The sequence below is a fragment of the Perca flavescens genome, chromosome 7 (assembly GCF_004354835.1).
Source record: "Perca flavescens isolate YP-PL-M2 chromosome 7, PFLA_1.0, whole genome shotgun sequence".
NCBI lineage: Eukaryota > Metazoa > Chordata > Actinopteri > Perciformes > Percidae > Perca > Perca flavescens.
The window spans coordinates 28,445,746-28,458,940 of record NC_041337.1 but is presented as its reverse complement, the minus strand read 5'-3'; the positions used below and the strand labels follow the sequence as shown (position 1 = coordinate 28,458,940).

General features: G+C 40.7%; 1 protein-coding gene across 2 annotated transcripts in view; it reads right to left on the bottom strand.

Annotated features, from left to right (window-relative positions):
* Positions 1–13,195, bottom strand: part of prex1 (phosphatidylinositol-3,4,5-trisphosphate-dependent Rac exchange factor 1) — an 86,479-nt gene that overhangs the window by 38,315 nt on the left and 34,969 nt on the right. For both annotated transcript variants that reach the window (XM_028583301.1, XM_028583302.1), the window contains exons 8-12: positions 11,597–11,730; positions 11,209–11,324; positions 9,210–9,359; positions 5,714–5,861; positions 1,093–1,193 (exon numbers count right to left, since the gene is read on the bottom strand). In XM_028583301.1, coding sequence (XP_028439102.1) covers positions 1,093–1,193; positions 5,714–5,861; positions 9,210–9,359; positions 11,209–11,324; positions 11,597–11,730 — 649 coding nt within the window. The remainder of the gene's footprint in view (positions 1–1,092; positions 1,194–5,713; positions 5,862–9,209; positions 9,360–11,208; positions 11,325–11,596; positions 11,731–13,195) is intronic.

Below are 13,195 nucleotides of genomic sequence, written 5' to 3'. Positions count from 1 at the left end.
GCCATTGTAAAGTGTCAAATGTGAAATTTAAAGCACATAAAATGATAGCTGAATTATTATGGGGGCAAAGGAGATGTCAAAATGACAACATTCAAGTATGAACTGGTGTGATTTAGTGGCTCAAACATGCACAACTGATTGGATAAAGTTTGCATTACATACTTTAAAATGCATGTGGTTGACTGTCTCTCTTTTTATGGGTCTCTTCACTTAACTAATGCGTGACTCAGAAAGGGTAGATGGACAGCTTAAATTTGCCACTCTGTCACATTACTTCTCTCTGTCGGATTTCTTTTCACCGACTAACTGAACACCTACACTTTGCCTGCAGGGCCTGAGCCTCTACGGTTTGCCCACAAAGCCTCATTGCTACCCCACAGAGCCCTGCATGTCATCATTGTACCTCTCTGTGGCCATAGGCTAGTGTGAGGGAGGATTTCAGGGGTTTTTCCACAGGTATTAAGGAATGTGAAGGTTGGATCTCAGCAAATTTCTCTGAGAGGGTGGTGTGTATACATTGTGACAGTGGTTTACACTTACTATGTACAAAAACCCCTTCAGCAACACTGGACAACGGTGTTCATACATTATGCATAGCTGTTTGTGTGTGTGTGTGTGTGTGTGTATGTGTGTGTGTGTGCATGTGAGCATGTGTGTCATCCCTTAATGCATAATTCAAGTTGGTGGTCCTGTGAATGTCACACTCAAGACAAAATCAGGGAAGGGGAAATAATGTAAGACACATTTACAGAATTATTATTACCAAACACTGCCTTTGGATCATGTTGGTTTCTACCCTAAAATGGTGTGCTCCAACAGGAAGTGGGGGGGACAAATTCATAACATGACTGAGTCAAACAATTACAGAAGGAGAATGTGAATCAGAGAAAATGAGAAACAGTAAAACAAGGAAAAGATATGACTAAAAAAAAAAAAAAAAAACAAAAAGGGAGCTACAAAAAGCATCAATATGTGAGTCAAATGTATAAAGGAACAGAAGATGGGAGAGGTTTAACTAAAACAAACTGAAAGAAAATCAGACAGAGATCAAGGAAAGGAGAGAGAGAAATAACGGATTTTGTTTTGTCTCACCATGGTGAATGATGCCATTTTCCAGCAAGGCCTGTCCCAGGTTAACCCCCTCGTCAGGCTTACTGATCTCTCCACTCTCTATCATCCATGACACAAACTCACTGAGAACACAAAGACAAAGAAGCATATAAGGAGGCCTGGTTTCTTAAAGTGGTAATCTGTTTGCAGTTTTGTTTTTGAAACTGTTAGCATCTCTGCCACTGGGCTCCTTGCTGTGCTGTCTTTGCATTGAACTTCACAGAAATGACCTGGCAGACACAGTTTGGGTGCCCCTATGTTTTGTCCTGTCGATATGGTTGGTATTTTTGAAAGTATCACCATTTACTTTCCAATTCAATCATTAAGCCTCTCATGCTCATGGCTTATGCTAAACAGACCATACCACACTCAAAACATGCAACACACCCCTTGTTCTGATAGATAAGCTCTTAAAACACTAACTGTAGAACATTATATTTAAAAAATAAAATGCAAAGAAAACCTGTAACTTTATCTATAACACCTATGTATATGTGAGAAACAGCATCTTGGTATTTTGGTTAGCCAAAGCAACTTCCCAGCATATGTGCAGAGGTCCTTATGGATTCACTCCTTGATAAGTTGTCAAAGTCTACATGCACGTGCCACAGTCTGCCACTGAGAAAATACAACAATGGGAAGTTCAGGTTGCTGCTCTAGCAAGGCAGCAGCACCAGTAGCCAAGGCGTTAAAGACTTAATAGTATCAGTGCTCCAGTTTCCCTCCAGTGCCGACAGAAACTGAGTCATTGCACAGAGCCTAACTGCTTTTTATTAGTTTTTGTTGGATTAGGTTGCTTAAGCAGAAGAAGAAAAATGAGTTTTAACCCAATGCTTCGTTTGTATATGAAAATCACTGTTATGCACTACTGACTGTGGCTCTGTTGACTAATTGTGTATAGTGCGAGTTGGTATTTTTAGGGTGCAGCAAATTACTGATTCTCCAGAATGAATGGAGAGTGTGGAAAAGAGAATAACTTAAAAACTAAAAACCAACTTTTATAGTGGAGTTTGGAGTGTCTAGTTTAAACATTGTAAGATGAGATACAATTTAAAACTTTAAGCTTGAGCTCTACATTTATTTTCGATAGATCGCCAAAAGCATAAGGGATAATAGCATTTAAAACTACAGACACAGAAATGGCACATACTAAGGAAAGCTCATTGTGGGACTGGCTCTAGTTGGGAAAGAGACTTCAGATACAGTATTAGGGGACCACTAAGGCCTATATAAAAGTATCCAAAAAAGCAGCATGTCAAAGGACCTTTAAAGGTCAAACTCCACAGTTAAGTACTATCTAGCTCACAGTCTTTTCACATGATTTCAGCAAGTATTTGTGCCTCTACTAACTGTGTCCACCCCACCTTTGAAATCAAAACTGCAGTGTGGCCAGTCAGCAGAAGTAACCTAGGAAAGGTAATTTTTTCCCCAGACTATTCCCAACTTCAACAGTTTGTATTTCAATGATAGTTTCTATATTTCATATAGTGTTTGTCTTGCAAGCAGAGCCTATTGCTTTCAGTAGACCCATGTGACACAACCAGTGAAATATATCCATTCTGAAGAGGAGTTGGCCTGGATGTTGTTCAATACTGTGAGCCTTGCACAATGCAATATCTTAACACTGTGCAAGGCTCTTTGAGCAATTTAGTCTGTCAGTATGACATTTAAAATGGTTACAGTTTTAATGAAGTACTTCGACCACAGGCATAGACAGTGCATCTACAAAACATATTCATACAATAAAGTTTCTCGTTTTCTCTTCAAATATCCCTCAGGCTTTGGTACTGTACATGCATTAACCATCCAAATTTAAGCACTTCAGCTCCGCTCCCTTCTTGTTCCACCCAGTATTCACTGAACAAATGTTTGAAGGAGAAAATTACATTCTCCCCTTCTTTGTCTCTCATGCTGCGGAGTGAAATCACTTCCCCAGATAATGATGAAAAGTCAGTTGGAGAGAGCTTGTGTGTGTGTGTGTGTGTGTGTGTGTGTGTGTGTGTGTGTGTGTGTGTGTGTGTGTGTGTGCATATTCCTGAATTCTAAGATTGAACATTTCAGCATGGGAACAATTTTAAAGCGTGTGTGGGATGTACAGTATGTGCGTGCGTTGATTTACTGTCATGCAACGGATGTACGAGTGTATGTGTGATTGCTTAGCATGCATAAATGACAAGCAAACAAGACGTGCGGCCGTGCGTGCATAAAAAGATGACCCACAAGCATATGATTGCTGTGTGTGTATGATAATGAACTGTGAACACCCTGAGCCAGCTGCCACTTGTTCTTTATGTCTGCCTGACGCACAAAAGTATAAGAGTATGTTATCAATTAATTGGGAAATGAATGTGTTTTCATTCAGCATTATTAGTGTATGTGCGTTTTTTTGTCTCTCTGTATGTACACCTCAAAGCCGGTGGCTTAATTGACAGGGGACTGAATATGTGTTTGTGTGCGTGTGTGTTTGTGTGTGTGTGTGTGTGTGTGTGTTGGTGTGTGTGTGTCTGTGTTACGTAAGAGTCAAGTTAATTTTGGACACAGAGATGTCATTAGAGATGTCATTAGCAAATTGGCTTTTCAAGTGACCCCCTAGACTTGGATAGACAACTGCTGTGTCCCTATTCCACATACTACATTCTGACCATGTGCTGTATATACTAAATACTAATCTTCACTTTTGTTGCAGTAAGTACTGTACCATACAAGAAATCTACTTACTTTACTGCTTTATACTAAAATAATACAAATACAATATACACAATATTGGTGTCATTGTACTGTCTGTACATTATTCTAACTGCAACTTTAGGATGTTCTGGCAATTAAACTTCACAAAGAGATTTTCTTTTCCCCCCAAACACTTGTCTGTGTTTGTTTGTTTTCTAAGATCTTTTTGGAGCCATCTCACCACCATTTGTCATTTATCTTAATTTGTTCCAGCTGCATTTCAATTGTGAATTGCATTGTGGGACAATAGTGTGCATCAAGTGCACGCAAGTATGAATACTGACTTTTTATAGTGTACTTGATTTTGTCTTGTTTAAGGTAGGAAGACACTACATGTTCAAAACCTGCTCAGAAGAAACACACGTTATGGAATTGGGTGAGAAAATAGATTTGAGAACCAAAGCTTAGTGAAACAGAAGCTAACCCAGAAATGGAGCAGGGAGATCTAATTCCATCCCCACCTAGCATCAGCTCTCCTCTTTGCACAAAAAAAGTAGGAATGGACAAAACAAGAAAATTAGGACTTTAAATCCCCACAAAAGATGCCAGGCCAGCACTGGCACAACCAAAAAAAGTAGCAATAAAAAAATGTAACGCGAGGTAACACCAACCACCTTCCAATGTAGATAGCAGACAAATGATGGAATGACGCTCTCAAGACAACAGGGTGCTATCAAACCAGCAGTCAGCATCTCTGTTTAATGCAATAAGCACTCAAACTATGGACGCTGCTAATTTCATCAGCGGGACAAATGCAGAGCTAATGCAGGTTGCACTCATCGGCAGGAAATGACTGAGTGATAAAGTGAAGAAAGTGGGAGATGATAGAAAGTGAAAAACAGACAAACTTTTACCACACGGATGAGGCAAAGGAGGAAGGGAGTGACTGAAAAAGGATTGTCTGAGAAAAGAAGCATCCATGTTGGCAAATACTGAAATTTAAACCAGCTCGACAGCCAATGTTCTGACTCTGACCTACAAGTGGATGGGGGCAAGAAAAAGCATTACTTCTGTGAGGATACTAAAAACTTAACACAGTATACTCTGACAGGGAGTGCTGACATACACATTATGGCTGGATGTAATTCCTGGAAGGTCTCAGGATCCTGACCGTCTAGTGAGGTACATTAAACCGAGAGAAGAAAACACCCAGACAAAGACTTCATGTGACGCCACCACGATGGAACATGTCTCCCCGAAACACCATTACATATTTGAGCGAGCCATTAAATTTGCTTCTTGGCAGCAGCTGATGCAGTGTTATCGTCCACTGCATTTACCCCTCGAAAAACATGGGTGATGCATTATATAATTTGTAATATACTGAAAGGCCATGTTGGCAGTTTTGCAGACATTAATGGTAGCTTCCTGGTTTCTCTTTACAGTCATCGGTCTCCATCGTAGTCTTGCCTAGTTTTATTTTTATTTATCCCTAAAATGGTGCCGGAAAGAATTTTCATTGCTGCTCAGGATCTCACAACCGCTGGCCTGAGGGACGCTCAAGCAAGTCTTTCATTGTCTATTCATTGTACTGAACATCGAGGGGACCAAAAGGGGGGTGGGGCTTGTTGCAGAGCTTCAGTTTGCAAATGAAAGTCTGGGTGTGTGAGTGTGTGCTCGATGATATGAGTGTGTGGGAAGCAACTTGGTCTTTTCTATGAACCATGAGAGGAGACTCATTATGGAAAAGAGGATGCAGGGATAATACAGTTTAGGCATCTTGCCAAGACTTGGGGAGACTGGATACCAGCTCTTTTGAAAGCCTGCTGATCTTACGTAACAACAATTTGTAAAGATCCCCCTGTGAACAGCATAGCATTGCAGCACATTCTTGGAACCTGAAGAAACCAGGCACCAAAGAAGCAAAGAAACTCACTTTCCCATGAAGCACTTGGGTACAATGCTGAGCTTCCTGCGCCGATCCTTAATCAGGTGCCGACTCTTGGTCATCATCATGTGGTAGAGCTTCTCCCCCTTCTCTGCAATCATCACGTAGGCGTCCCGCTCCATTCCAAGCTTGAGAGCTACAAACAAAAGAGAAAAAAAAGTCAGATCTAAGAGGATTTGTCAACCTACCCATCAACCGAATGAGAAACTTTTCTGTAAAAACAGTGACTGTATCCCAATGGCAAGAAAAATACAGCAGACCCATTACTGGACAAAAACAATTCTACTTGCTTTCCACAGCTTCCACACGTGTCAAAGCCAAAAGGCAAAGGCCGTCATGGTGCTGTTAGAAGAAACAAATGGACCTTTGCCTGGACGGCCCGGTTGTGTTCTGGTATTGTGCAGATGGAATGAAGCCAGGAACAGAGCATGGCGGCATGGGGCTGCCACAACCTTGTGAAACAAACCCAGATGGTAATCTCTCCTAGACAAGTTGTTTTTGGAGTAAGTAAAGTTCAGGAGGGCAGTGTGATCCTGATCTTGTTTCTGTGTTGGTTTGTTAACTATTATTCCTCTATTGTAAAGCACTACATGTGAGGGCCCATTGTAAGGCTCGCTGCCCCAGTAAAAACCTCTCCAGTAAGTTCACAGTTTGAGCCGCTTAACCTCATCGTGGGGTTTGATGAACTTCTGAACCGCACTGTGAGACTTTCTGACTCTGGGCAACTCAACTCTGCTGCACTGTGGCGCCCTAAGCTGCTTAACTCTACGGAGCAACACATCAAGCAGCTGAACTCGACTATATAGTATTCTGATCACGTTGCAATACGCTTGACAGAGAACTTATTTGGGACAGCTGGAAACCGATCTAACTTGGGATCTTTGTCACTCGTCAACCACCTTGCTTTCTCTTCGGACCCTAACACACACAAGTTGACAATCTTCCGTTGTTAACAAATGTGCCAGTGAGCCTTGCTGAGGGGCTGCTCAGCCTAGCGAATCAATGAATTTGCCCATTTAGTGGCGCTTCTCCTTATCTTTTTGGCTTGAATATGGCAGGTGACTTTGTTTGTCTTTCCAAGATGTTTTTTGGACTACAAATACAAACTGCTGACTAGTTATTTCCTCTCATGCAGCCGCAGAACATATGTACATGCTGGCGGTCATCTGGCATTTGGCTGTAGCCTTTGAAGTGACTTTATCTGCAAATATGAACAGAAGGCACGAGGAAATGTGCGGCAACGCAAGGCATTTGATCACTTAACCTTTGTCACTATTTCTTTGAGGTCAGCTTGGAGTGCCAGGGTCCTTAATATTCTCGGACTCTCGGCTGTCCACTGCAAACTATGCAATCCAATCAAACTTATGGCTTTGAAAGTAGAAGTGTTGTGGTGGAAGCCGGACCAACAGAGGGGTGAGACAAACAATGTAAAAAGTTACACTGCTAACTCTTAAGTCTCCGGGGTTCTGCACTGGCAGCCTGTGATGGAGGTGGGGTTATATTACATTTGACAGCAGCTGGAGTAGACTTAAACAATGAGTGTCATTGAACAACAGACGGGCCCTGTCCAGCGCAGAGGCCCCTCAGCTTCTGTTCCAGCTGTCAGAGTTTGTCTTGTACTGCTCCTTGTCTTCCTGAACTCATTGGCATGAGCTAATGCCCTATCGCATTATCTGACCCACGCATTTTCCCTAAACTGCCATTAAAACAGTGATAAGACAAAACACCTCCAGCTGGCAGTCTTTTAGGAGGGTTCAAGAGAGCCACATGTCCAGCACACGGAAGGACCACAGCAATACATGGAAAAGGTCACATTAAACAAGGCATGTCAGGAAAGGCAATAACGCATGAAGGGGGAGACATGAAAAAGAAAACGTTGCCAGGATTTATTGCAAGAAAACTGTATCATGTACTGTAGCTGTCTAGACTGTAGTTAAGAGGTTGAGAGAAAGGTAAGCACACTGAGAGCAGAGTATACTGTGGAGAGGGTAATATAACGGGAGAGTGTAGGGAAATTGGGCACTGTGACTGATCTGGCATCTGTTAGCCTCAGGTTGATTTCCGCCGGGTTGAAACCAAACACCACAAGCTGCAGCACACTCCTTCATACTTATTCCTACTCTGAAACCCTTTTATCACAGAATCAGATGCTGATGACGTCAACCTCCGCTGAGGATGCTTATTACATGTGAATGTACGCAGACTAATTCACAAAAATGCAAATGTTTATGTTGACAGTTGTACTCCGCTAAGACGCATCATGGGCAGCTGAACCTTTGAGATGTATTCAGTCAAGTAATGTTCAAATAGCTTTAGGGATTCAATTTTGATTGTTTGCCATCAATGCTATCAGGTGACCAGTTGTCTGAAGCCCCAAATCTGGTTAAAGCCTTTCACACTGTCTAATGCACACAACATAACAAAAGGCAGGTGGCTGGTGCTGAACAGGTGGGAACACAATTTAAGGCAAAAGAGGGAAGTCTGAAGGAGCAACAAGAATATCAGTTTGCATTGCTAATCTTAAATCAGTGGATGTGGTGCTGTGTAGGGCTTATTTTTTACCATCGATGAATGAAGTGTATTTCTTTTGGGTGAGACTAAACACACTTCATTTTTTGCACACTAATCCAAAGCTAATTCCACGTCAATTCATTATATGGCTGCAAAACATACTGCCGAAATTGATGCAACTCTGCCTTTAAGTCTATGCAACACACACACACACACACACACACACACATTATAGTAAAAATAGATCCAGATTATCTAAAATGCACGTGTATGACGTAATTGAGGTTCACTTTCTTTGACAAGCGAAAGCTCTTCTATTTAAAGCGAAGATGCTGTTTTTAGCATGTTTTCTGTTTATTAATGAGACATCAGTCACTTCACACAAAGGGCTTTGATTCGTCTCATACCTTGATTTTTTTTTTTTACGTGAAGAATAGATTGTTGTAGCAATCTGCTTAGTGCACAGGTCAACCAGGCCAACTGTAGACGTCATGTCACCTAAGCCTCTATTTACTAAACAAAGGCAGACAGCTTGCTCAAGGTGGGACATAACCGTAGGACACAAACACTGCATCCAGGTCATAAGCACATCTACAGTCTGTGTTTGTTACTGTGTGCCAGCTGAGGGAGCCTTGATGGTTTGTGAATCTAAGGTGACACCAACATGTAGGGCAAATAAGAGAGGATGGGAAAGCAGAGGTAGGAGAAGAGCAGGAGGCACTTCTGTACACTCAGTTAACATTAACAATCCTGCAATACATCAATAACAACAATTAAAGCATTAAATAAAAAATAATTGCACACACTTAGTTAGTTTCCTTGTAAAACATGGTCTGTGGTGCCATGTCTTTCTAAGCAAGATTATTTCCCATGAGGGGAACTCTAGTATTAAAAAAAAGGAACATTTTTGGTTTTGCACAGTCAGGCCCATAAACTAGAAGTGCCGTATATTGCCTAAAAAAGTGTTACTCACATTCTCTCTGCTCCCGTTCCCTCAAGATGGCGTCCAGCCACTTCTGCTTGTCCTCTGCATGTTTGGCCATGCAGACAAACCACTTGTTTTTAGCAGTGTTGTGGATCTTCCATCCGTTAGTCACTGTGTAGTTGTTGCTGTGATAGTCCGCTGCAAGGCAAAAAAAAAAAAAAAAGTAATCAAGAAATTCATTTTTAAAATGGGAGAAGGGTCACAATTAATGAAAATGAAAAGACTTTATTACATAGTAGGGTGAGCTATCATTTTTTTCAGGCCTATATTGGAATGGCCTTTCGGGTTATACTTGAAACAAATCATCTCCGTAAAATAAAATGTACTAATGTAAATTATCTCTCTGGTTCACAGTTTTTTTGTCAAGCTTGTTTTTCTTTCTCCTCTTGTTCTCATGTTCTCTCTTAGGGTTTTCATTTTGAGAGAATGAGACAAAAACCACAGACATGTTTACACTGACCTCAGTAAGTAAAGAAAAGTAATACTGAGTATACGCATACCACACTTGAAAGATGTTGTATAAGATAGCATTAAAGTTATCTCTAACTAAAGTAATTTACTACTCGAGCAATGATTTACAAGCCAATTAAAATAAAAAACATGATGCACCACAAGAGTAGAAAAGGCAATCTTTTCACTGACTCAACAAAATCTTTCCACGTATCCCTTTCTAATTTTATCATCCATTTAGCTGCAGGTGAGCAGCTACTGAATAATGAAAAGCCTCTGGTAATGGGGTGCATTAGTCTCACGCTCAAAAGGTCATATAAATAGATCTGATACTTCAGGTCCCATAGGGAGCAGCTCCTGCTGACCTGGGAGAGCATGGAACTAGGTTTGGACACATACTACTGTGCCGAGTCTCTTTTAGCCACTGGGATGGAAAAGATAGATTCTCGTAAAATTTGATGTAAGTACATGCTGAGATCTGCTAAGGTGGCATTTATCAAGACAGAGAGGTGCATGAGTCAGTGAAAATGACATTTTTTAATGCTTGCAAAAGGTGAACAGCTTTCCACTCATTTCACAATAAATTAATCAAACGTTTTGTTATTTGAATCAGATTCCACAACCGTTTGACTTAAGGTAGTAGCATATAATGTATAGATTATGAAATCTGGGTTATCTGTTCTTATTATTTGCAACAGAAATCCAATGATAACCCCACATTTCATATCTTATATACTTAGTAATCTGGTCATCTGTGATCTGAGAGTTCACACATGTACGCATTTTCAATGTGGTACCCCTCGGTTCTGCGAATAAGGCATGTTTTTCTTTGTGGTTTCCCCTTCAGCAGCCTAAATGTGACAGCAAGCAGCCAACATGCAGAAAAAAAAGGACATGTGAGCTTGCAAAATATTCTGCCAGCATTAAAGAGACAAAAAAGGGGAAACGTGAGCGAGAGGAAGACAAAATGTTTCTACTAAACCCAGCGTTGTGCTTTGCAACCAAACCACAACAGCAAAATAAGCTTGGCGATAACCGTATCACAAGTTCTTAGACGAGTCGTTTATCTTTGGCACAATATCACAACCCGATACATGAGCACATCAAGTTTATCACCCAGCTCAGGCTTGCTTTTGCACTTCAGATTTGTAACAACACTTCAACCCATTACTGAATAGCTTACATCAAAAGGTGGTAGGTGAGGTTGCGAGCTACATCCTGTTTGAAACTAGGTGCAAGTATGATACTCCACCCAAACTGTCAACAAGTACCTGGTTCATATCCAACCACCAGTTTCTAACTGGCACAGTTTCATAAACTAAAATGTGAATTAAAAAAAATAGCACTGTAGACAAGAAAGTCTAACTATTACTGTAAATGCACAATGTCATTTTTCGTACACGTGACATCAAAATGAACAAACCAAGAGCTTGGGTAACATAGCAGTTACATCAGAAATAACCACAGACTCATGAGAAGTTGCATGAATGGACATAGAGACACTCTCCAAAGGTAGCGCTGCTGGGACAACACAAACCTGTTCCATCTTCCACATTTTCCACCTCCATCACCTCAGTGTTGATTCGGCCTCTGAACACATAGAGGGGCCCGTTTATAGACTTGGTCCTCTTGGTGGACTTCTTTCCAGAAACCCTACAAAATGGGACAACACTGTGGTTACACTCAACAGGGAAAACATCCGTTGATGCAGACACAGCTATGGGAGCAGCAGACACGTGTAGTTGTTTCTGTTTTTCTTGCATGCTAAAATCCTGTCTACACAAACAGGAATGAGGACATTAGCTCCAATTTTCTATGTATGGCTTCTCTCCAGTAGGCAGTCAATAAACATATTTCTGAATGCTTTCCTGTTCCTTCTCCTTCTTTTGGAAGCTGCTGTACAGTCCGGCGGTTTCCATTCTCACCTGGACTTTCTCTTACAGTAAACCATAAGGTTGTCGAACAGGAAGAAGACACGTTCCTGGATATTGCCTGCTGAGATTTTAAGGAGATTTCCGTGAAGCAACAGCTCTGTGCAGATATCTGTCAGGTTTGTTCCCTGAAGAAGAAAATCAAAAAGATTGAAAAGGAGATTAGCTACTGGCATTATTACTGTAACAACATTCAGTGTGACACGCAATTTAAGATGGCAGATTTATCTATCACGTACAGGGCCGTTTGTCATTTCTAGAGTCTTCTGGGTCAAGTTTTTACTATTTGAGCAGGGCATGGAAACTCCGATAGCACTCTCAGTCTAGATTGGGGAGTTGCAAACAAAACATTGTTGTCTGTATAAAAACTTGAAGAGTTCACAACCTCAGTGAAACAATATGAAATTCAACTTTGACATTGTGAACATTTATGTTTTCATTTCATCGTCATCATTGTGATGAGTTAAACCAAGCCTTCCTGTGTGTTGTTTACAACACATAGCAGCTGGAGAGTTTCCCCAACATTACTGTAAAGATGTCTTAAACTGAACCTTTTTGCAAATTCATAATGTGTAAGTTAATTGGTAGCACTAAACACTAAAGTGGCAGGAGAAGCTCTGCATAACTGTTACATTGGCCTACATATAGTTTCCTGTGGGGCTCTGGAACTAACAAAGCCTTTTTATTCTCTTCACAGGATGTAAACACGTGTACACCCAAGCTACAAATACATGCCTGCATTCATACACATACAAATACAGCTGTATATGCATAGAGGAAGGAAACACAGGATTCATGACATGGTACAGACTGTAGGTGGAAGTGCTTAAGCCTTATTCTGATCAAATGCTTCGTCCCTTTGTCAATTTAAAAAGAATTGTAAAGTAAAAGACTTGTCAACTCCCTTGTACTTATTCAGAAAAATGTATTATGTTACTCTGCAGCCTACCACTTTCACTGGATATGATCGGGCCTTAAAAGCCGTCTCTTGTCAGCTATCAAATCCCGTTAAGACCAAAATAATCAGCAGAATGACACAAACACTGGTCTTTCACAGTTAACACTGCAAGAGCTGAAGCAAGTTCAATGTTTCTCTGTTCCAACATATAATGCCACATTTTCTGTATTGAAATGTCTGAATTACATTAATCATCAGTTAAGTAGTACTTGGTCTCATTTTGAACGTATTACTGAAATTTAGAAAATTAATAATTAGCCCTTCCGGTCTTTGCTAACAAGGTTGTTGACAGCAATCTGGACCCGTTAGGAAAAATATCTTGTTGATTGACCACAGCATGGTGTCTAATTAACCTTTTCACAAAAGTGGCTGAACTTCAGTACCAATTACTAACATTATTTAGACATAATTTGTTTTAGAAAATCATTTTCAGTGTTTCCACATTTCCAACTAGGGAACAGTAACCGCTTTCACATTCATGCATGAGCAACCATGCACTCACATGTTCGTTCAATTTGTTTCCTACTGTCAAAATTCAAATAACCGTGAAAATATTAAAGGTGAGAGATTTAATTTAACATGGATAACTTCCTCAAGTGAGCAGGAGTAGATAAACATGCTGCCCACCAAGCTGT